At 36.1% G+C, this 26,576-nt stretch overlaps 1 protein-coding gene across 2 annotated transcripts in view; it reads right to left on the bottom strand.

The window, feature by feature from the left end:
• Positions 1–19,260, bottom strand: part of Trdmt1 (tRNA aspartic acid methyltransferase 1) — a 42,185-nt gene extending 22,925 nt beyond the window's left edge. For both annotated transcript variants that reach the window (XM_027928656.2, XM_071599863.1), the window contains exon 1: positions 19,159–19,260. In XM_027928656.2, the coding sequence (XP_027784457.2) occupies positions 19,159–19,222 (64 nt within the window). In that variant the 5' untranslated portion in view covers positions 19,223–19,260. The remainder of the gene's footprint in view (positions 1–19,158) is intronic.
• Between the last annotated feature and the right edge of the window lie 7,316 nt (positions 19,261–26,576).

The raw sequence follows: 26,576 nt of genomic DNA, 5'->3' as shown, positions 1-26,576 counted from the left end.
TGGGAAACAGAAAGAAAGTTTATCATTTTGTAAAAATTTAAACTGTGCTCGAAAAATAAGTTATTCTCATATTTTCTAGCATGCAGTTTAAATCTACAGTCTCTGAAAATCTGTGATTTTGAAATGTATTTTAAAATATCAAAGTTGATATTATCCTATACACTATTGTCTATGTGAGTTCTCTCACTTAAATGACTCAAGAGTAGTTATTCTCAAAGGAGAAAGAGAACTAGGAAAAGAGACCCACTAGGATTTTTTGGTAATACAGTAGAAGGAGGGATATACAGTACTGTGATCTATTACTTTGCCCGGATTTTACTCATGACATTTCAGTTATTATTCTGGATTTCATATTTATCAACAGAAGGCATAGGTTAAAAAGAAAAGGTAGGCCATCCTAATTACAGAAACACAAGACACATTATTTTAAAAAGATTGTCAGATTGGATCTATAAGGAAAGGATAAAGATACCATACTTCCATTTAGGAGGACTGAATTTTAAAAGGCAAATTTACATGTAAAGAACAATAATTTTCCTTCTTACTGATTGCCATTTCTGGGAAAGCTGCAGGGAAGAACTTCTGGTTGGCAGAGTAAAAAGACACAAATTCATACTCTACCTGGCTTTCCTAATCAACTAGATGAAAAATTTTAATTGTTCATGTGGGAGAAATTTTAAAATATAAATGCAGAATTAATCATTCCACTTTGAAATAAGTAGTCTTTAAAAATTATTTTCCTTTTTTATCATTTATTTTCTGATCTATATCTTGTATAGGTTGAGTAAATACTTAGATTACCCCATTATGATCACATCTAACATAATTAATCAGGTATGTTGACACTGACATCTAGTTGTGAAATGAGAGATCAGTTGAATATATCAAATGTCTATTTATTGTCATCCAAAGTGACAGCTTACTTTGGAATAAAAGCACTAAGTACAAATAGACCTGTAAGAATTCTGACTTTAAAATCATTGTCATATTTTTATCACTGTTAGCAAAGTATATTTCTCAGTTCTTAAAAAGGGGTTTGCATTTCAAAATCACTAATAATTATATTTATGAATAAAATAAAAATACTTTAATACATTTTTCAAAGATCTATTTAATTTCCTTAGAAAACCTCCTTAGAAGTTTAGCTAATAGTCAACCAAAAAACAATTATTTGAGGTCAAGACATGTTTTAATTACTAACATCAGACTAAATAAAAGAAACCATCAGCCAGAATACAGATAGGAAATGTTTGAGATCTGTTAACTGATAATGTCCTTGGTACTGCATCTTACGAAAATGGAAACATTATATTTCAACAAAAGATAGCACAGAGCTGGAGAAATGGTACAGGAAAGAAGATACTAAATAATGTGAAAAAAAAGAAGCACACTGAGGGATTTTACATGGAATGAAAAATAAAGATATTATATCAGATAATATGGTGAAATTCAGGCAAAAGGAGGCAATGAATTTTGAAGAGGATCCTGAGAAAGGAAATTAAGACACGTTTCCAATAAGTGTCTAAGAAAGTCCCCTTTCTTTTCACTCATCCTCCCAAACCCCTACCCCCAACCTGAAGCTTCCTTGGAAAAATACAAAGAATAAAGACAATTCAATAAGACACTTTTGTCAGAGACCACAGAACACTGCATGACACTGCTATACCTTCTATCCTGAGTATGTAGAAGTCTCAATTTCAAGGGGCATACAGGTTTCTAAAAAGATGTGTTTCTAAATATAGGTATTCAAATTAGAATTAACTCAAAACTCTAGTAGAACAGCTCTATCCAGTAGAACTTTCTATGATGATGGAAATGTTCTGCATCTGCCCTGACCAGCATGGTAGTTGCTACCCACATGTGGACAGAGATGAAGCATTTTCATGTGACCCATGTAACTGAGGAACTGATTGTCTAATTTAATTTCATCTTAATTAACTTAATTGCTACATATGGCTAGTAGGTTCACCACAATTAAAGTCCTGTACAAATCAGCACTCTATAGTGCAAAAGCAGGGAGTCAGAAAAATTCAAGTTCAAATTCTGGATCTGACATTCACCAGTCATGCAGTCTTGGAAAATTTACTTATCCTCTCTAAGTTGCAGTTTCTTCATCAATGAAATGCACATAAAAACAGTTTCCATAAGCCATAAAAAAGTAAATGAAATAAAGTCTATAAAATACTAGCAATAGGAGATGCTTAGTAATTATTAAAATTTCTGTTCACTGCCTACCTTTTATCCTAAATATTATAAATTAAATAGAAAAATACTAATAATGATTGTTATTTTGTGATTGCTAAAGCAAAGAAATTTGGCCTGTGAGAAAATTTTGAGCTATTACAATTCATCTGAGGAATTAATTTAAGAAGAAGTTTTAAAGATTCAGAGTAACATAAGAAGGAGATATCTTCACAAATGACAACAACTATATGGCTTATCCTCTACTATAAAAAAATTAAGTGAAAACTAAAATGAAATCCCAAGAGATGAGCATTGATGAAGGGAAAAACTTTCCAGACCTTGCTATCAAACCTTGGGATGAAAGAGAGAAATAGAGGGATACGGGACAGAATTGCTTCCTTCCAGGATATTTATTACTTGTTTTGTCTAATATGAAAAAAGATAATCCAAACAAATTCAAAAGATACTTCCCATCTTTAACACTCTAAGAGCATTTGGAGAAAAGGATAGGTCTTTCACTATTTGCCATTTTTTGACACAGATTTTGGTCTCCTCTCTCTAATTCACTGGTTAGAAGCTGGAAAACTAATGCAAGAGAAATGCTACTTTATGGTTGTTTGTCTAACAATTTGTTTTTTTATTTTTTAATATTTTGTTTTTTGTTGTGGTTGGACACAATACCTATTTTTTATTAATTAATTTTTATGTGGTGCTGAGAATTGAAACCAAGGCCTCACACGTGCTAGGCGAGCACTCTACCGCTGAGCCACAACCCCAGCCCCTAACAATTCGCTTTTTCTAAAAAATACATTTTAAAAACTATGAGGAGATAAAAATAGTAAATCTATAATAATTACATTATGAGAATATAAAGTTTGTTTCCATATTACCTGACAAAGCAGATAAAAACTAATTTATAGTTATTAAAATATAGTAACTGCATAAAGGCTTAAATTTTTCCTTCTAATTATAATCGTCTATTAGAAGACAAACTGATACCACTCCACAAAGTTATACCACAGGTGAAATACTACTGTCATACTTTTTGATGGCATCAGCCTTCCATGGCCTTGTCTCTCTTGTCCCTTCAAACTACCTAAGCAATATTCATCTATATGCCAAACTCAGTACTAAGTACACTGAATATTTTTTAAAAATACTGTGGAAAGTAGATAGCAGGCATCATCTTCTTCCTATTACAGAATTTTAAAACTTCCCAATTTTTCCATAGTGCTCAGTCTCTCTAAATTTTACTTTTGTATTAATGACTCAAAAATATGATTTCTACCACATTATCTCTGCAAAAACTGTTTGCATATACCAACATTAGTACCCCTTCTCTTCAATAACCAACAACAAATTTATTCACTGTGGCAATGTACCAGATAAAAGGACACCATGCCACTCTCTCTGTAACTAGATGTGGCCATGTGACTAAGTTCAGACTAATAACACACACACACATATATATCGCAGTCTCGCACGTGATTGGGCACCTCCCGAATTGGGTGTGAGGTGCTCTGGCTAAACTGTGTCAGAGCTTTCCCCACCCTCTCCAGGTGCGAGAGCCTGTCTGTGTGGGGGTGTGACTGACCACTGACCCTGAGGCCAATCACTGACCCTGACCTTGGAATGCTGCCCCCCTCGACCTTCATTGGATGGAATTTTCCCCTGAATTTCTTGTTCCCCGATAAAAGGCCACTTCCTGGCGCTCTCGCTCTCTCTCTCTCTCTCTCTCTCTCTCTCTCTCTCTCTCTCTCTCTCCTGCTAGCCCTGAGTAAGCCTTGCTGCCCTACCGGGTGGTTCGAGGTGTGAGCCAGAGAGGTGAGAGCCGACTTGAACCTGGTCATAGAAAAAGGTAATTGAGTCTGTGTGTTTCATTTTGATCTCACTAGTTAACTTTTATGCCACGAACCTCTTTAATGAAACCAGTGTGCTGGTCACCTGGTGGAAAAAAAAAAATTATATATATATATATCACAATTTGGGAGGTCTTCTAAAAAGGAAGAGTGCTTTCTGAACTTTCTACTGTATGTTTAGAAAACAGACATATGGCTGTAGCTCTAGTCACCTTGCAACCATGCAGATGAGGCCCATTCTGTAGTGCTGGTGAAGCAGAAAACTGGAAGGAGCTAATGCCCTACGTGATATAATGGCATCACAACAACAGCCCCTGATTACCACATCTAGGCATATTTTATGTGAGAAAGAAATAAATTTCTACTTTATTTTTTAAGTCATTATTTTGGAAGTTTCCTATTCTGACATTCAAATTTAATCCCAATAGATGCTTCAGTTGTTTAGATGTGGTATATGTGTGTAATAAGAAAAGAACTTCAGATCCACTTTCTTTTTAGACTGGGTCAATTTAATTCAACAAATGCCGACTACTGTGTGCAAAGCATTTTTTTTTTTTTTTTTAGAACCTACAGGGATTGATAGGCAGGGGTTAAATTTATAGAGTTCTAGGAGTTTTAAAAGTAAAACAATATTGTTTATCCCTAAAGTACAAGAATTCTTTCACACTTTAGAAACTTCATGAAAGGATACTGTCAAGGTTCAAAGACTTTAAATGGTTATATTTATTTTTAAACTACACATATCAATATGTATAACACTTAATATCAAATTTTAAAATTATAGTATCAATTGCTCTTTTTTCTGAACTCACATCAGTAAATATGTATTGGTTCTTTCCAGGGTTCTTGCTTCATTGTGATCAAATCCTTCCACTGCTTAACAGTCTTTTGGTAATTCACTACTGTCTTCCTGATAAAATCCAAACTCCTTGGCATGATCTGTACATGACCAGCCTACTTTCTTGACATTGTCCATTGAACCCATGCTCTTCCAGTTCACACACTCCACAAACATACACTGCCCCAGACAATACCAAACTACATACAGTACTCTGTGGGGGCATTACTTCTCAATCCTGGTGCCTATGTATATAGTTTAAAGACCTGTTCCACACTGCTCAACCCCTGGCACTACCTCTTCTGTTCTAGGTCATTCTTATTTGTCCCTCAGAGCAAGCATGAAGTCTTCCAGGGGCCCTTCACTAATGCCACCAGTGCAAAACAGAATCTGGAATGTGTTCTTCACATTCTGTAGTTCACATTTTCCCCAGGATGCATCTTCTCAATAGACACCATATACATCTGACAGAGCCCAGGCCATGTCATGCATCTAGGTACTCAACACCAAGATGCTGCCATAACTGGCACACAACAGGCCCTCAATAAATGTGTCTTAGCTGAACATATGCATAAAAATGAGCTCCTGATTACTGCTGGCTACACTGTTATCCCGCTCCTGAGAGTATCACTGGCTTGAAAAGTATTAAGGAAGCCTGTATTTATGTGTTAATGTCTATCTCAAAGTTCACTTTAAAGTAGATGGTTTAATATTTTGGTCAAATTTTCACCTAGGAAGTATCTACAATAAAGTTCCCAGGCTGAACTACAAAATTCCATTTAACTTACAACATCTTAAATATAGCACCAACAGTGTTATTTATTTATTGTCAGGCAGTCAGTAAAAATTCATCAGAGCAGCTATCATGCACTGGGCACTCTACTGAGATACAAGATAAGTGGATAATTATATGCAATACCAGCATCCAGACCCCTTTTTTTTCTACCAATAGTCCTAGGTTTTCTTTTAGGGATCTTATCTCATTCACTGTCAAAAGTGATTCAGATGGCCTCAAACTCCCCACACAATAGCTCACAGGAGAGCAGAGATCAAGTTCCTAAGCCAAGTATCCAGACAGATCTCAGAATGGTCATACAATTCAAAACAAGCCAAACAGACACAATAAGAAGGAACACCCAGCTTTTTCTTGTGCAACTAGCAAGAGTGCTCAATCTTTCTTCCTAGCTCTGGAAGGATATAGGTTCAGGGGCAACTACAGCCATATTGATGCAGTAAGTGAAAGTAAAAAGTACTCAGTCCAGGGCTGGGGTTGTGGCTCAATGGTACAGCACTTGCCTCACATGTGTGAGGCACTGGGATCGATTCTCAGCACCACATATAAATAAATGAATAAAATAAGGCCAATCAACAACCCCCCCTCCAATTTTTTTTTAAAAGTACTCAATCCAGTGGAACAAAATTGAGATAGATAAACTGATTCCTAACTACATGATTTGAGCTTCTGCTCAAGCTCTACACTAAACCAAGCCTACACTGGACTTGGTCATTAAATAAGTACATATTTACAACTATTAAATAAACCAGTTTGGCCTGAGTTTTATAACCTAAAAAACAAACAAACAAACAAAACAACCAACAGTTCTAATAGCATTCAAGTGAAAACACACTGATATATCATTTACTTCTATGTGAAAATACATTTGAATTCCAGCTTGGCAACCAGAGCAATATAAATGAAAGAGCTTATGAATAAGTAATTAACCATATATCTGCAAAATAGAAGTACTTCTCTTGATCAATGCTCCCCAAGTGTCTTAAATTGAGGTAAGAGAGGCAGGAATTTTCAATCTCTGCAGCAGAAACTTCACTATGGGTCTACTCAACCACCTATTACTATACACAGATACTAAATGCAGCAACATAAACAGTATCATGAATGTCTTTTAAGGAGCACATAATATTTTCAGGTATACAGTCTTATAGTTTTTAAACCTGGCTATTGCACATCTGAAAATGCACACTAATGAAACATCTGGACAAGTATGTAAAAATACAAGACTACATCTGTATGTATATGGGAATAGACATGTTAAAAAATATTTACTGACACAAAATAATGAGACCCATACAATTCACTAATATAAAGCAAGTTACAGAATATCCTGTGGGTAATGATCCAGGTTTTGTAAAGTATGTGTGTATATGATGTATGTACATTAAGTTAGTGAAAAAAACAGCAAAATGCTAACAGAGGCTGTCAGTGATAAAATGTGGAGGAAGCAGTAAATTTTTTATTTTTTCCTTTCAACTCTTTCAGATTATTTGATTTTTTAAAAATAACAAAGATATACTATTTTTACAATACAAAGAACTATTTTTATCTTGGAACAAAAGAATTCAATACTCCTCTTGGTTATGACCCTGAGAAATAACGAAAGTATCAAAATAAGTATCAAAACAGACAAGAAAGGTGTGTATACATTCTAAAAACATGACAATCGGGCAATGCACATAAAGACATGCACACACATGCACACCAGTAAATAATTATAACTCGCTACATTATTTTATCTCACCAACTCTACAACAATCAAAAGAAAAGATAAGGATTAAGCTACTTTGTAGTAGTCTCTTAAAGATCAGCATGTTGTTAGCATCTGGCCAAAAATGTGATGTTGAAAGCTACCTATTTATATATTTATAGAATTCAAAGGATGGAAGCTATTTAAATAGTTAAGTAATACAAACACACGTGATCCAGCCAAGTACAGATTTGAACAACAAAGATTGTGAATGTGTTTTACATAAATCTGCTGAGTGAATGATCATTCATAAATGTTCCATCACTATAAAATGTTTACAATGTTCTCTACTGATGCTTTCTTATAATTTATAAAATGACAAATGTCTGATATATTCGGAGAAAACTCAACAAAAAATGAGAAGTGACATAAGCATTGTTAACTACTCTGTATCTAGTTAACTGCAAATTTTAAAAAATTATTTGTTGAAAAACATAGTTATTACTCATAGAGAGCCACAAAATTAACCTAAGAAAATTCTCTTTAACTTTGCCCTCTTTGCTTTATAGATATTGCCTCTTGAGAGCTTATAATTTTCACAATTATTGACTTACTTATTTACTATGGGTGTAATGCCTGCTACAAGTAGCCCTTGGGGGGGGGGGGGGGGGAAAGGAGCTAAGTCTTCGAATTCTATGCTAGGTTACAAGACCAGTGTACTTTAAAGTCTTCCTTCCTCATTTCCCGCTTCCAAGTCTCCTCCTAACTGTATAATTCCATGAGTCTGTTTCCACTAAGCCACATAGTATCATTAGGTATTCCTATTTTATTTAAATGAAGGTTTTCTTTGACATATCCTTATATGGAGCTATTTATTTTGTGCATGAGTATTCATAAACTCTGAGGAAGATTTAGGATATGGATATATTTTTCTCTGTATTTCCATTCTAGCTATATCATTTCCAGTTCTGTGACTTAGTCAAGTTGTTTAGACTCCAAGGGTTCAGCATCTTCATTTGTAAGAGATGAATAATAAAGCATAAGGCTCTGGATTTTCTGAGGGTTAAATGAATTAATACCTATAAAATGTTTGAATTAGTGTCTAATGATAATACTTGATAAATATTTGTTATTGCTATCATCAAAAGTGCAAAAACATTTTAAAGATGCACGAAATGACCACAGGTGATACAAATTCTCACTGCAGATGTGAGCATCAATTAAGGTTAAATATTTCAGTGAATATTTGGCAGTATGTCTCTAAGGCCTTTAAAATTACTTTGAATTATCAGCACACATCTTCCAGTATGGTAAGCAAAGTAATGGTCCCCCCAAAATGTCCACATACTAATCACTGAAGCCTATAAAACATGTTACCTTATATGGCAATAGGGACTTTGCAGATGTGTTTAAGATAAGCATCTTGAGATGAGGAGACTATCCAGGATTGATTATGCAGATGGGTCCAATGCAATCAAGACAGAGGTAGGTCAGAATCAGAGAAGGGGAAGCAATGAGGGATGCAGAAGTCTGAGAGAAGGAATTGAAGATGCTACACTTCTGGCTTTGACGATAGGAAAAGGGGTCACAAGTCAAGCGATGAAGGTAGCCTCTAGAAGCTAGAAAAGCTAAGGAAATAAAGTCTGTCCTCAAACCTCCAGAAGGAGCATAGTTCTGCCCAACACCCTGATTTTAAGACTTCTGATCTCCAGAATTGTAAGGTAATAAATTTGTATTGCTTTAAAGCTACTAAGTTTGAGGTAGTTACAGCAGCAATAGGAAATTATTACTTAGTACAATAATTAGAGATGGGAAGAGAAGATTAAATATATAGAATAAATTATGCTTTTTATTTACAATAGTAAAAAATTATAAGTTTACAAACATTTAATGAAAAGGAAAAATAAAGTTAAATAAAGTTAAAAAAAAGAAAAGCTTTAATTTATTTTTAAAGTTCATGAAACCATTAGAATAAAAATTTTAAAAATACAATCAAAACCCTCACCATTTTTTATCACTGCATTGGTGTCATGGGTGATTTTTAAAAAACATGTATTCCCTTTTTGTGTAACATAATTACTTCCCCATAGAACATAATTTCTGGAGGAAAAACAAAGATGCTGCATCCCTGATGCACAATACAATAACTGAAACACAAAGCCATTCCATAATTATGTACTAAATAAATAAATGTTTTCAGTATGTTCAGACTTTTCAACAAAGGCATTATTGATATAGTTGTCAAACAATAAATGCAAATAGTGAAACTTTTAAAATTTCAACTTCACGAATAATAAGAAATCAAGGTAACATTTTCACCTAGTAAATTACATAGTTTAAAGTTCTATATAGACATCTTATGGTTATGCACAGACACTACTGAATATAAACTGGTATGTCCTTTTAAAATATTGGCAACATCATCAGGAACCTTTACAATGTTCCCACACTGTCACTTACTCATTCAACAAATATTTACTCAGTATCCACTATGTGACAGGCACTATTATAGGCACCAAAGATAATGCAATTAACAAGTAGAACCAAACAAACAATATAACCCCACATGTATGGAGCTCACATTTTAGAAGAGAAAGCAGTTAGTTAGAAAGATAAAGAAGTATAATATACAGTATAAAGACAGTAGTGAGTACTAAAGAGAAAAAGAAAACAGGAAAGGACATAGGAAGGCAGGGTAGAAGATATATAGATTTTGTATGAATAACAGTACAATATACATCCCTTCAGGCCTTTTTCTGTGTTCAAACACATACATATTACATACACACACACACACACAAAGTATGTGTCCAAACAGAAATCAATTGTCCATTGCCCCCTTGAGAATATCCGAAGTTAGATGTATGGCCATTTTTATTACATAAAAATTGTAAGGATATAGCAGAAATAGTCAAATGGCTTCATGTAACATAATTAAAATTTTGCTAAGCAAACATTTTAAATAACAATCAGTATGTTCACTTAGAAATAGTGTCTTCTCAAAATTTAAGAAAGAATTTGATTCTACTTTCTCATATACATCTTTGAAATCAGGGTCTTTTATCATCAATACAGTCACTTTTTAAGTTATCTGACATAGTATAGTTCAAGGGTACATCAATTTCTCTTCAGTAAAAGTTACTTGAGATCAAGTCCTTTTTGAGTTTATGTATGATGTTGTTACTGGAAATTTTATGCCAACCACAAATAACCATTAGCTATTTGTGATCTCCACAAGCATCTATTATACTGCTTTGTCATTTTCAAAAGACTTAAATATAATGATATCTAACACTTATCATTTGTAAGTTATCCCTCTGAAAATTATTAATAAACTTTAAATTTGTCTTTATGAATCAAGACTTATTGAGACTATTTTAAGTGTCCTATCATGTAATAGAAAAATCTATAATAAGTATTAAAATTTTACAACCATCTATACAAAATTCTTCAATTTAGAGGACACACAGGAACTAAAAAATCTGTAAAACATTGAGTTATTTGGATGTTAAATATGCATTTCTGTCTTGTGTGATTTATTTGATGCTATAGTTAAAGGTCATGATGGGAGAGGTGAGGAGAAATTATGGGTTTTGCTTTGGGGTTAGAGTTTGAACTGTCCGTGAGACCCGTGGAAATATCCAGTAGGCTCCGACTAGTGCATTTTGGACAGAGGAGAAGTAAGGCAGGAGATAAATACTTGTTTATACATAGAGTCAGAGACAGACTATAGAGAAGAGGACCTACAAGATGGAGCAGTGAAGACAGTGGCATTTCACGTATAGGTAGAAGAGACCTTGAGGACGGACACTGAGCTGGAAAGGTTAGAGAGTGAGGTAGAGGACCTAAGAACATTGTACTATGAAAGTAAAGGAAGGGGAGCATTTTAAACAAAGGGGACTATACTGCAAATCAAATGAAGCAAGGATTAAAAAGTTTACATTAGTTGCCATTTCCTAGCTGGTGTCCTATGCAGCAGTCTTCTGAGAGCTTGTAATCAGTGTGCCTTAACGGTCAAATACGTTTATAAACTCTTCACATTTTTCCTTGAGACATTTTCCGGACACATCAAATGTCACAGAGGTATTGAGAAACCCTAAAGTAATAACACTTTCTGATTTTAAACAGCACTTTCCATGTGTAATTGAGCAAGGACCCCCCCCCCAATCCTTTTTTATTTTACATGGTAGAAGGAGTGGGGAAGACTCATTAGCATCTAGAAAATAGTGTTCCTTAGTACATGTCTCAGGAAATATCTGATAAACAACAGGGCATTGATGGAGTTGAGAGGAGGTGCCAGGATCATACGCATTAACTAATAAGTGTTTTGATTCTGCTCACAAATTGGGCTAACTTTGAAGCTTTTTGTAGTTTTTCCATTAGGCAAGATTCACTGTTATTCCCACACTCTCTTTTTTCTCTAAACGCATCCAAAAATTGAATTCTGGTCTCTGTCCTACCTTTAAAACTTCCTCACAATGTATTTGTCCTCGTCCCAATAACAGGCATGTCCATTCTTCTAGTTGTCTCATCTAAGCCTTGGAATCATCCTTGTTTTCCTTTTTCATTCAAATCAGCAAATTCTATAGGCTCTATCTTCAAACTATGTTTATAATAATATTGTTTCTCTCCATTTTCATCTTCGCCACATGACAGAGAAGGCACTCCAATACTAAACTGGTCACAGTTTCACAAGGACATCGCCATACTATAGCATGAAGGACCTGACAGGGCAGGCTGTATGGGACCATCACATCCCACAGCTATTGGGAGGAGGTAATGTAAAGTCCTATACAGAGACATTGTTGAATCTAAAATAGCAGTTTCCATATTTCCATATGTATTTGAGCAAGAACACTGCAGGGGAAAGAAAGGAGAGGGACCTATTTGCTGGAGTCTATCTGATTCAGTCTCTCACTGTCAAGTCACCTATTGCATGACATCACCCTTCATCCCTAACCTCCCATCGCACTTCCTGTCTGTTCAAGTTATGTTATGTATTCCCTCCAGAAGGCAGCTGGAGCAGCTAGACCCCACACCTTCACTTCATTTAGGTCCAGATACCAGGGGCAGGCAGAACATTCTGAGGGACTACTGCCAGGCCTCCAACCCCTCACAGCATTAGACAATAACTATGATAAGTTCACTATCCTTCACTAACTAACTGGACTACAGGATAAAAATGTAAGCACCTTTATAAGGTTGTAAACTGCATTACATAATTTGGTACCTTTTAAACTTTGCCTTCTTTCTTAACATTTCTTACTTAGAACATATGTTACACACATACAGTGTGACAGCATCTCAGTATTTACACATTGCCACACAGACCATGTGTGCTTATTCATGTCTCTATGAGTCTGGACAGTGTGACATACCCTTCCCCTCTTGAGTATCTGGAAAACTCCCAATCAACCTTAAAAAGCGTACATGGAAAATTATAACAAGAGTGAAGGAGAAATAATGCACAGATAAGTAAAATAAGTTAAAAGAGGGACATTCAATGGATGTCCTAGATATAGAAAGAGCTCTTAAAAAAGCAATAAGAAAGATTAAATTAATAGCAACATGAACAAGTTACAATTACATACAAATCATAAGCATATGAAAATGGTCAATTTTCTAAGTGACATCACTATGTATTACTACATATTATATATCAGGAACTAATGTGTACAGAACTTTAAGCACATCTTGCTTCACTACACCATATAAAGTTAGGATTATTATCCTAATTTTAACAATGAGGAAACCTAACAATGAAGCCAGTCACAAAACAATGTAGAAAATAGAAAAGAACTAACATTTGCTTGTAATTTATTTGTAATAAAATGTTACATTTTATTTAACTCCTACAGCACATATCCATCTCACAGATAAGGTACTTAGGCTGAGAAAGGTTAAAGAATGTCCCAGGAGTCACACAATTACCATGTGGCAGATCATTCTGATTCCTAAATAATGGCAAGATTTTTTATCACTCAGAGAAACATATGGAGTAATTCAGAAAGCTCTGGAAGGGAGGCCAGGGAAATAAACAGGAAGTAGACATAGGTGAGAACTTTCACATAGCAGAAAAGTAAGCTTTTTAGAGAATCAAGAGGGTAAAACAAAACAGTCTGCTCTCCTCACTGCTGTCTCTTTTACCTGTTCACATTCATTTTTTATCATCATTTATGGTTATAAATAATTCTTTCCCTGACCAATCTATTCCTATGTAACTAAAATTTAGCCTGAACAGTCTTCAACAACTTCAAATATTAAATAGTTTCTTCTAGAGGCAATTTTAAATAATACATATCAACTTTCTATAACTTTAACATATTGAGTCCTTACTACATTCTAAGCACTATTCCAGGGCTTTTTTAAAACATTAATTTATAATCACATAACTCCCCCTTGAGATACATATTATCATGCTCCCATTTTTTAGAAGAAACTGCACTATGTGTAATAGCTAATAAGTGCGGACCTACAGGTATCAAAGTCTTCTGACTACAGAACTGTGCTCTTAAACTGGCAGACTTACTAAATTACCTCTGTCACAAAGTATCTTACATAAATACTGTACAAAATTGTTTTCAATTATTTGGCACTATAAATGATTGTCAGAGATCGTTTAAGTACCAGATACTAAAAAGAATGGTAGAATTTGTTAAATAGAAATCCCTAACACCTGAAGGATTCCTAGAAGCATTTGGCAAAGATAAAGTAAAATGTGGAGGTAGAGTTCTTCTACACAAGTAAAAGGTTTTCATTCATTTTAAACTCCTTCCTCATCCTATTGTTTACTACCTCTCTTCCATGAAGGGAGTGACTTCTCTAATTGGCTAATATGAGAATTTGGCATATTTGACTCAGTTCCACCCATTCCCTCTTGGGAATAAGATATCCACAGGAAACATGGGATCTGATTGGACCTTTCAGTTGTGCCTAGTGCTGCTTAACTATTAGTTCGATATTAGATGACCCATTTGGTTACTAAGCTACATCTTCTAATTCAACATTTATTAGTAATAAAAATGACATGAGTTTAATTTCCTATTTGCCTTAGTCTTATTTCTCAACTTATTCATAACCAAGAAGAGGGGCACTAATTATTGAGACCCCTAAAAAACTTAACACTAGATAGGCCCTAAAATAAATTAAATGTTGTTATCTATTTGTCAGCACTGAGGGAGTAACTATATTTATGAACTACAAATGATAAATATTTTTAAATGGACCAGTTATATTTTGCTTCGCTTTAAATCTGACAAATAATATAACAGCAACAATGGGAAAATAGACATAAAAAGAAAAAATTTACAATCCCAAAGGCAAATATAATTTAAAATCAAGCAATTCAAACTCCTTAACAAACTATGTTTCAATAATATCATTAGGTGACACACAGATCTACACAGAAAAACACTTCACGACAATGCACTTGCCTGAATCACTTATAAATATACCTAATCACAGAGTGGGTGATGGGAATCTCCAGTATATAAGGCATTAAGAAACAAAGAAAAAAGAGATTTGGAAGTTTAGCAACTAATGAATGGCAAGTGAGAGGCTTAGCACTTTATCATACCATATAAAGGCTGAGCAATTCTTGCTAAAGATGATATTACATGACTAAAACTCAAAACCAATACCATGGAAAATCTTCAGAAATTATTTGAGGGAGCTGAACTTCTTTGTGTTTTAAGAGTGTTTCCAGTGTTTGACTATATAACTGTCCAGCTAGTGCTTGCCTTTATTAGCCACCTTAAACTGTATCTTACTCTTCTCCTGCCACTAATTTTAAAATGAGAAAACTATAGAATCTTATTTGCATATATTTATAGGTATCCTTGCATTCTCCACTGATATATATTCCATGATACTATTTCTTACACTGTTCTATAAAGAGATATTTTCAAACAAATGATTCTCATTAATCAAGATTTTTTCACTTTTTTTCCCCCATACTGAGGATTGAACCCAGGGTTGCTTTATCACTGAGCTACATCTCCAGCTCCTTTTGTTTTATATTTTGAGACAGGATTTCACTAAGTTGTCAAGGCTAGCATTAAACTTTTGATCATCCTGCCTCAGCCTCCTGAGTCTCTGCATTACAGGAATGCACCACCACACCCAGCTCACTAACCAAAATTTCATAGATTATACGGGTATAATATCTAAGAGTGGCCAGGCATGGTGGCTAATGCCTGTAATCCCAGCAGCTTGGGAGGCTGAGGCAGGAGAATAGCAAGTTCAAAGTCGGCCTCAGCAACTTAGTGAAGCCCTGAGCAACTTAAGTGAGACACTGTCTCTACATAAAATATTTAAAAGGGCTGGGGATGTGGTTCAGTGGTTAAGCACCCCTGGGTTCATTCTTCTATAGAAGGAAGGAAGGGAGGAGGGAGGGAGGGAGGAAGGAAAGATCTAAGAGCATACTAAGTATCCCTATAAATGAGTATTATGTATATAAGAATGTAGTAGATAAGTTATGCTTGTTGCACTCTAGAATCTATGCCTATTTTTGAAAATTTTTCCCCATATGGGTCCTTGCTTCTCAAAACAGAAGACAGAATTCACATTCCCAGCTTTGTGTGGCAGAGGGATCTAGTACCCACAAACCACTTGCAATCCTGTAAGACCTCCCTTTGAAAGTAGCAATGTGAGGAAGTAAATGAGAAAATCCATCTTTTTGGTGAAGAAGATGGTAGAAATATCCACTTTTAAGGACAAAAGTTCATTGGCATTTATGGCATCCAGTCTCCAGAATTGCTGATGCAAAGTGCGATGTAAGTATAGAGCTTTACTAGGGCAATCCCCAGAGTGTGGTTTGAGCAGTGCTCCTGATGATCTAACCTGTTTGTAACGTGTGTGTCCTGTAAATTCTGTGAGCTTCCCAGTGTCCTTTAATTATGTTTCTGCTTATGTTAAACAGACAGTGACTTCTATGGTTTGCTACTAAGAACTGTGTATGATATAAAATAATGATGATGACTATAGTTTTATCAAAATAATGTCAGAATGATTATCTATTCAATAATAAACTTGATAGTCATATAAGGAGAACCTGTCACAGTACAGTACTGTGTAACAGGCTACACAAGAACAGAGAGGAATAGCACATGTGGACATGTAAATACATGGGCATGCAGATATATAATAAAGTAAAATGAAATTTAGAAAATACAAAGCACTATATAGTGACTACAACAATATAACAGCATTTTGCATACACTAATAAGGATGAAATTTTTACTGTTATTAAAATGTTCACTGGGTTAGAAGAAAATCAGTGTTGTTAAAGAAATTAAACATACTCTATTAAGATTCAGTAATATAAGAAAATGTGAATTATATATTTGACAAGGGATTAATATCTAAAATATATAAAGAACTTCTACATACAACTAAAAAAAAATACAACATGGGCCAAAGACTTTAGTATATATTTCCCAAAGGAGGATATGCAAATTTCCAATAAGCACATGAAAGAATCCTAACATTTTTAGTTATTAAGAAAATACAAATCAAAATCATAATGAAATATCAATGCATATGCATTATTATGGCTAGTATTTAAAAGAATGTAAAACAAATAGATGTCAGGATAAAATGGAACCCTCATGAATTGTTGTTGGAAATGTAAAATTATGCAGCTGCTGTGGAAAAATCTGGTGGTTCCTCAAAGAACTAAAAAGAAGATATGATTTAGCAATTCCATTCTTAGGTTATAACCCAAAAGAACTGAGAGTCAAAGGATTCAAAAGGATACTTATACACCAATATTCCAAGCAGCATTATTCACACAGTTAACGGGTTGAAACAACTCAACTTTCCATCAATCTGATTGAATGGATAAACAAAATTGTATATACCTACAATGGAATATCTTTCAGCTTCTGTTTGGGACCATGAAAAAGTTTTGGAAACTGATAATTGGTAATGGTTGCACAACATTTGAGTCACTTAATACAACTTAATTGTACATTTTAAAAATATTTATAATAATATATTTTGCACTATATATACTTTACCACAATAAAAAAAAATCCATTAAAAACATTACCTACAAATCAGCCCAAACTGTTGCTCAATATTATTCCCATTTTGCTGCTTTTTACTATTATTCAAAGTATAGAACAAAGATAGTGGATCACACCAGAACAATGTCAACACAGCATGTTATAAAGGTCTGAGAGACATAGGTTAGAATACTGGTTTTACCACTAACTAGCATTATTACATACTTAGACCAGGTTGTGACATTTAGAAATCATTAATAAAAGTTAAAGTTAGCTGCCATTGCTATAGTTTTCATTATTATTTATAAATCACTTGGAAGGGAGCAATGTATTTTATTACAGATAAATTTAAAACTTTGGTACATTAAATAAGTGCACATTGGAAGACAAACAAATGCTAGGAAAACATTTGCATCAATAGGATTGAGTAGATATCCTTCATATGTAAACCTCAAAACAAAGTCCTGGAGAGCAAAGAGGTAGGGAGGGCAGGAAGACTACTTTGAATCACAGGGTCACAGAGTAGGCCTCTCTGAAAAGGCCCCGGATTAATTCAGATATGGCAGATGAAAAGAAGATGGAGTGAGAAACTCTGAGGTGAGTCTAGACTCAAAACTCATATCTGGGCTGAGGTTGTGTTTCAGTAGTAGAGCGCTTGCCTACATGTGTGAGGCACTGGGTTTCATCTTCAGCATCACATAAAAATAAATAAATAAAAATAAAGTACTAAAACTCAATATCTGCTCAGAAAATCTATATACTCCATCCATTAAACACTGTCAGTTAAAGCGTCTCATTACTCTTGATACTGCAAAGGGAAACAGGGAAGCTTCAGTTTTGTGGTTGTCTTAGTAAGGTAAGAATAAACATGCATTGCAAGAGGCCTTGGGTTCAATTCCCAGCACCGCAAAAAATAAACAAACATGCAGGTTCGAAGTTTGTCACTCCATATCCCAGTGTCCACCCTACAGTACTTACCACAAAATAGGCACTCAATCAATTTTAAGTGAATATTATCAAAAGTAAACCTAGCACCAAAGAAATTAAACGACTCAAAAGGAAAGAGGTAAGTAGAATGACAATAGTTTGAGAGGCTACAAGGTACCCTACGCTAATAAGCACTTGACACATTTTATCTTTAATCCTCACAATTCCTCTCTGAAAGAACAGTTTCACACTTTTAAAAACCAGGAAACGGGTTCCAAAACATTTAAGAAATGAACCCAGTGCAACAAAATTTGAACTCTACTTTGAACTCAGATCTCTGGCATCTAAATGTAGGGCTGGAGAAGATTCCACAGACTCACCAGGTTTCCCCTCTGGGTTTCCCCACAGTCCTAGTTAGTATGCGCCAACTTTTACCTTGAATCCTAGCTAGCATCCTGCTCGACCCCGCCCCTCCCACTTGGACTTCCCCCCAAGATAAAAGACCATGCAAGGCGACAGCACGTGTAGAAGTGGGGCAGGCACCAGGGAAAGGGCTCGCCCCTCCCCCGACCTTGGTCGGCTCCATTTTAATTCGACTTAACAGCCTAGCGAAAGCGACCTCACAAACTTGGGTCCCTGGGGGCTCAGGGCCTGCCCTAGCTACCAACGTGGGGCCCTGGAAAAGGGAGTCTCCGCCTGGAGGGGCGGGCCGGGGCGTCGCAGCCGCCGGTTTCCTGGGCAACCAAGCGCCGCCTCAACTCCGTCTCCGCCCCTAGCGCCTCGCCGCTCTGTCCCCCCTCGGCGCCGAGGCACCAACAAGCGTCCTAGATTCATTCCAGAAAGCATTCGGCCTTTCTCACCTCTCAGTGCGTGGTGCATGCCACCAATGCCACTGTACAGCTCAAGGACCCGCAAGGGCTCCATTCCCCCAGCCACCGCCGCCGCGTGGGAGCTAGGCCTGCCGGTCCTTCCACTCCTGCTCCCGCCGCCCCCACCGCTCCTTCTGCCTCTGGTTCCGCGGTTTTTCGGTTCCCCCGACGCTGTCGCTGGGCTCAGAACTTTACTGGGCAGAGCGGGGCCTGGGGACTTGGCAGAGGTCAGGAGGGGGAAACAAAGCACGGAAAACTATAAGGCTTCCAAGCGAATAGCAGCCATTCCGGAGCCTGACTGACGCTCAGTCTTCACTGATTGTTTTCCGTGGCCTTGAGTGGGAAAGAAACCCGGAGCTCAGTAGAGGAGTGAAAAACTGCCTTGCCTTCAGAGTGAATCCAGAACAAATTGTTTTTCAGGCGGGCTATTTTTCTGCCCCTTGGAAGTCTGAAGTGTCCAAACATTCCTTCTACTAATTTTGAGCAGTACCACCTACTCAGTGGTGTGGCTGCAACTGCCTGCTGGGATGATGCAGATAAATCAGACCAGCCTCTTGTCTAGAGAAGCTTCCAGAATGAGAAGCAGAACACTGAATGTGTGACGATAACTCCAAAGATGTTTATTGTCGTCATTAATAGCGTTAATTCTATTTCAGCTTGGGAAATAAGCCCATATAGGATACATTGTTCTTAATAGTTCTCTGCACTATGAGCTTCCAGGAACTAGGGCCTTGACTCTCCAGGATGGTCCTTGTGATCAAGGGGTAGAGGTTCTATTATAAACTAAGATAAGTAGCCAGGAAAGAGGAAGAGGAAACATTCTCATGGTGAAGAGAATGTCCTTCTGTTTGTTCTCCAAACTGCCACAGGTTAACCTTTGTTAAGATAAATTTAGAGGTACTACTTGTAGAGAAAATGATTTGTTAGAAACTTTGCATGCCTGCTAATATAATATTAACAAAAATATTACTACTATATATGAATTATAGAACTGACTCATCCATTTTGATGTGATCTATGAAATTAACTTTTTAAATTGCAAATGTATGTTAGCCTTTAAATGTTTTGGTTTTATTGGTCACTTATTTCAGATAAGAAGAGTTTGTATGGTAGAAAGATACCAGAAAACTGAATTTTAGCCTTGGCATTGCCAGTAACTGATGTGAGTTTGAGATAAGTGGTTTTGTCTCATCTGTGAAATAAAGGGGAAGGAAGGAAAAGATGAGTGCTGAGCGTATTGCAGATCCAAGATTCCATGGTAGGTTTAGTATTTGAAAAAATAAGTTCTTTTTTTGGCCCCATGATAAGTGTCTGTTCAAATTAAATATCTAGAAAGATTTTTTATCTGCCTTAAACAAATATAGTTTTTAAAAAATTCAAAAAACTATACATATATACACAAATATATATACAACATACATATAATGCATGAAACAAACTGTTATGATATTTATTATATGATATTAACACCATAAACAATTATCAGCACATAAAGTATAAAGGGGGCTTGATAGTGCCAGAGATTTATATATAGTCAACAACCAGTATATTAAATAAACCTAGAATTTGTTCAGCATTGCATTATAAATCAAAACATACAATGGAGAGCCTTCCCTTGTAGGAGGGAACAGTACATACATATGTGGCACAGCTGATGAAAAATACCAACCTCCTAAAAGAAAGGGGGCTAAACCACCATCCCTGTGATACCGCTGTTGACCGGTGACGAGTCCTTGCTTCCCCAATGTTGAAGAATAACACCAAAGAAGCACGCCAAGGCAAGGTCAGAGTAGAAATTAGAAGTTTATTAAAGGACAGCAGAAAAGACTTCTCCTGGAGGAAGAAGGGGACCCAAGAGGTGGAATCCGTGGAAGGGATGTTGTCTTCCCTTTTTATAGTTCTTTCAGTGATGGAATGTAGGTGGGAAGGACCGAGGGGTGGGACACAGGTGGGCCAAAGAAGTAATCTGGTCAGGAAGGACTTCTGAGTCAGCACCTTTTTGCTGGGGGCTGTTCATTAACATTTCTTTGAGGTGGACTTTGGCCTAGGGCCTTTTCGGGACTTCCATGAGTTGTCCTGTGTTTTCCCGGAGTCATTCTCCGCATGGTCTCCATTTTAGATTTCACTCGATATTAGACCCGATTTATCTAACTACACTGACTACCTAACTTTAAATCTGGCTTCACCTGCACAGGCTAGTATTTAAGTATTAAATCTGATACTTGAGGGTCTTTGCAATGTAGCCTGGAACTTACTTTTCTTCCTTTGATTTCTCCCTTTCTTGAACTCTGTTGTAAACTAAGTTGATCAGCATTCCCTAGACACACCTGTCACTTCTCTGCCTCTTTCCTTGCTGATATTCGTTACCTTACCTAGAAATCTCCTAACCTTCTTTAACACCTACACTTCAAGTGGAGCCTTCCTTTTAGATTCCCAGGCTAGACACCTTAACTCATTCAGTTTTCTCAATCTCCCTCCTTTGCTGAAAACACAGGTTCCTCCCTGTTCCTATACTAAATTCTTTCAATTCCTTCTAAACCTGTTTACAGCTCCGATGAGCCACATCATCTCTTTTTGTGATATATTCTCTCTAAAGTTCTTCATATGTGATAAATTTTTCAAGAAAAAGCTTTCTGCATAATCATCATTTATAACTATCTCCATGAAAGTATCTGTACAAGTTAGGATTCCTTGGATTACATGCACTCTCTTCCAATTACTGGTACAAACTGTGTGATTTAGGAAGAGAACCAGGAGGGTTGGCACAATGGGGAGCAGCTGAGAAGAAAGATAAGATGAACAAATAGAGCGGGGGGGGGGGGGGGGGGGGGGGAAGAGAACATATATTGACTTATTTTTTTTCCCAAACTGAATCCAGAATGTTCATAGGGGAGAAAAAAAACTATCTAACCCCCTTGTTTCCCATAAAGTTATCCTTACAGCATTTCCAATAGTGCTTATTTCTAATAAGAGAAAGTCAACACATTTTCGAAAATACAACTATCAAAATTAGATTTTAGCATATTCAGTGTATTTTCTCTTAAAACATAAAATGCATTTTTAAGAAATAAAAATGTTAGTGAATCCATAGAAAATGAAGGCACATATAAAGCAAGCATATCAGAACTCACCAAGAGCACTTCGTAATATCAAGATGAATATTGAAATAATAGCAGCACTCTCAGTTATAGAAGGACACATCCTGCAACTTGGAATCCAGTGTCATTTCCTTCTTCCTCTCCTGCCTGTCATTATTATCTTAACAAAATTAAATAGATCTGTTTAAAATACTTTTGGCAATCACCTTAGGGTTTCCATGATCCCAGGTCATTTTTTATTCCTCAGTGAAATATGAATTGGATTCCTCTACAAGTTCACCTACAGTGAGAGAGAGTACCCTCCTTCTGCCAGTTAAGGTAATAAATTCCATTCTGGTTTTACATAGAAAAAAAGAATCATCTTTATGAATTTCATGGAAAATGAAAGCTCATCATATGGAATAAATTGATAATAAATATCCTTGAGAGACAAATTATAATCAGAAGAAATTAGAATTGAAAAGGTCCCTAGCACGCATGTGCCATTCATGAGCTCCCATGTATTTAAGAACTCTTTCTACCATGTTACTGATATGTGAGCATTAAAAACACAGGCATTCAAGTAGCTAATGAGGGTACTACCCAGAGTGAGCAATTTTATGGTGAAGACCTTGAGTTGTTAGAAAACTGTTCTTTATAATCAATAAACTCAATTCCTTTTAGTCTTGCACTCTGTACTGACTTTTAAAACTCTATTTTATAATGCATTATGTTATAACTAAATGCACAAGCTCAAGAGCCAGAATGTAGATATGAATCACAGGTCTCTACTTCTTACCTGGGTGACTTGGGTTAAGTCACTTAGCCTCTCTGAGCCTAAACATAACTCTAAAATACACAAATAAATAGGGCATGAGATTGCTGAAAAGATTAAATGAGGATCTAAAGCACTTTGCCTGGTGCATACCAGAATATAAATAGCTGTATGCTTATTGAATAGTTTCTATATACAGTAGCCCCTCCTTATCTGCTGTTTTACTTTCTGCAGTTTCAGTTACCTCCAGTTAGCTGGGGTCCAAAAATATTAAATGGAATTCTCCAAAAACAGTGTTTTAAATTATGTATTATTCTGAGTAACAACATGAAATCTTGTGCAGTCCCATTCCATCCTGCCCTGGACATCAATCAGTCCTTTGTCTGGTATATCCATGTTTGACATGCTACCTGCCATTGACATCTTGATTATCAGATAGACTGTTAAAATATTGCCAGGCTTGTGTTCAGTAACCTTTATTTTACTTCACTGCAGCCCCAAAGCACAAAAATAGTGATGCTGACAATTTTATTATAGCATATCATTATGATTGTTCTATTTTGTTATTATTGTTATTAATCTTTATCTGTTCTTAACTTTTAACTTTATCACAGGTGTGTATATATAAAAAAACACATTATATTTTTTAGAAAGAGAGAGGGAATTTTTTAATATTTATTTTTTAGTTTTTGGTGGCCACAACGTCTTTATTTTATTTTTATGTGGTGCTGAGGATCGAACCCAGTGCCCCGCGCATGCCAGGCGAGCGCGTTACCACTTGAGCCACATCCCCAGCCCCCACATTATATTTTGAGTTCAGTACTACCCATGATTTTAGGCATCCACTGGGAGTCTTGGAGCATATCTCCCAAGGATAAAGGAGGACTAATGTCCCTTCAACTCTGATGTGACATGAATCCAATCTTTTATGTTAGTTATACTCCAGTTCGGTGATGCTCATTTTAGGAGCCAAAACTGAACATTGGGCCCTGAACAAGATCAAATCGTCAGTCTATAAAATGGTCCAGTTAGCGACAGTCTAAGGGCTCTAGGAAAGGGTGGGCCTTGTTGTGGGTGTTCAGGAGTAGCCTGGGCTTGGGCCAGGGTGGAGTAAAACTGGAAACTGGAATCCACAGACCTTGCTGAGAAGATGCTGAGTGTGAAAACACAGGAAGTCTAAGACAGACTGTTCCATAGGTAGTAAGAGACACCTCCTAATTGAAATTAAGCTGACCTAGCGTGGAGGTGGAGGATACTACTAAAAGCATAGTCATTTGTTAACTGTTTTATGTGCCAGGCACTGAAGAAATATTCAATCAAAATTTTTTAAAAAAATTAAATCTATTTCAAACCATAAATTGTCAATAGTATTTTAAAAGTGGGGGATGTCTTTTATTTCCTAAGCATAGGACTTTTTACTAATTTCACCGATTGTTGATCAAAATTTTCATTGATTCTCTAGAGCTAACCTTTACAATAGAAGAGCCACTACCCAAATCTGATGACTTAATTTAATTAACAAAAAATTTAGTTCAGCAGTCATACTGGGTAGATTCAAGTGCTCAACAGTCACAAGTGGCTACTGGCTACCCTGTTACTTAACACAGAGAGTATTTCCATATCACAGAATGTTCTCCTGGGCAAAACCACTCTAGAATGATGGTCTTCAAGTTACCACCTTTATGTCTAGGACTTCCATAAAGAAACTGTGCCAAAATGTCTACAAACAGCTTAATAATTCATTTTGAACACTGATTTAAAATAAGAACCCCAAAATAGGAGTAAAAGGAACTCAAATAAAGCAAATTTTGCATCAAAACTCCTTCCCTTTCTCTAGCATCTAGTTACCTTTTTGATCGACTGTCACAACAGGAAAGAAACAGGAAAGAGCAGATGTGTTCTGTCAGCGGCATGATAAACTTTCAAGAGAAAGAGAACAGATGGAAAGTAAACTTTCTGGTTTCTTCAAGGAGTAGTACTTTTCTATTGAAAAAGAATATTCTAGTGACCTCCAACTGGGACTAATGTTATCTCATACTTACCCCAGAAGAAAAAGAATGCTTTTAACAGAAACAAGAGGAACTTTTATTTTAATTTCTACTGAAACACATAAATACCATGCAGCCTGCCTGATATCTTGCCATGATTTTGCTCTTTGAGATTATTTTTTAAATTTCTCATTCAAAACTGTTTTGCAGCAATCTTAAAGATTATATTTTACTCAAATTAAAGATAGTGGGGGTCTTTTGGGGCTGGGGTTGCAGCTCAGTGGTTGAGAGCCTGCCTAGCACATGTGAGACACTGGGTTCAATCCTCAGCACCCTGTAAAAATTAATTAATTAATTAATTAAAGGAATTTTATCCATCTACAACTAAAAAATATTTTTAAAAAATATAGTGAGGGTCTTTATTTAAAACTGCTTTCACAAGGAACCTTAAGAACTATTTGGTCCAGTGTTTTCCCAACTCTTTTTTTCCCAAAACTTTTGTTCAAACACAACCTCATCTAGAATCAGAGCCAAGAAAGATGGAGACATAGAACAAGTGCAAGGTCCCATGCACACAAATACTAACTGCTTTGTTGTTTAAGCATGGATGGTAGTGGGCCCAGAATAATGCTAGATTACCTCCTATTCCCCATCAATCCCTATGGCTTTCTCCCCAAAAGACCTATATCATAAATCACTGATTTCATGTAATCTGTTTTAAAGATGAAGACCTGGAGATCCAGAAAGTTTTAATATTTTGTCTGGTGTCACAGCTAGGTGGAAGAAGTCAGCTCAGTTCCCTCTAGAGGTCTGTCAATTGCTGGCTTTGCCATAACATAATACAAAACATGCTGAGTAGGCTCAGTGGACCCAGGCCTGCTGGGCCCCTTGACACAGAAGCAAAGCCAGGAATCTAAAGTAGCTCTAGGATGGAGATCACATTGCTTCCTGATAACAGGCTGACCTGAGAACTGAGGGCAACTTTTGAGATCTATTAAGCAAACCAACGCCAACAAAGCAATGCATGTTATAGAGGTCAGACAAAAAAAGGTTAACATTGCATAGTAAAAGAGGAACAATCCCACAGACTAATTAGCAGCATGTGTGATAGCTCTTCTGCCAATCACTCTAGCAAAGACAGCCTAATACAGCAATGAACATGGCCTTTAGAATCAGATGGGTTAATATGAATCTTGCTTCTTGCTTCAAATACTCAGTTCTCCTACGAATAGATAATATTTGCTAAAAAGGTAGCTGCTTGTACTCAATTTTATACATATGTAATTCATAGATATGGATGATAAATACATAGATATGATCAATAATATGCCTAAAACACTAAATAATTTTTTCTTCCAATTTTCTGAACAACTTTGTCAAAACATAAGATACAACCCATTCTTTTCTAATAGAGGAAAGTCTAGTATGCTTTCAAAAGGAGTATATTAACATGAGATCAGTTTGCATATTACACAACAAGATTTATTTCTTCATCGATTTCTATCACAGCTTTCATTCTTCCATGTGGGCAAACATAGCCCATGCTGGGACAATAGGAGAGCTGTTGTT

The sequence above is a fragment of the Marmota flaviventris genome, chromosome 12, assembly GCF_047511675.1.
Source record: "Marmota flaviventris isolate mMarFla1 chromosome 12, mMarFla1.hap1, whole genome shotgun sequence".
NCBI lineage: Eukaryota > Metazoa > Chordata > Mammalia > Rodentia > Sciuridae > Marmota > Marmota flaviventris.
Note: the sequence above shows the minus strand (reverse complement) of the source record. Positions and strands in the feature narration are given on the sequence as shown.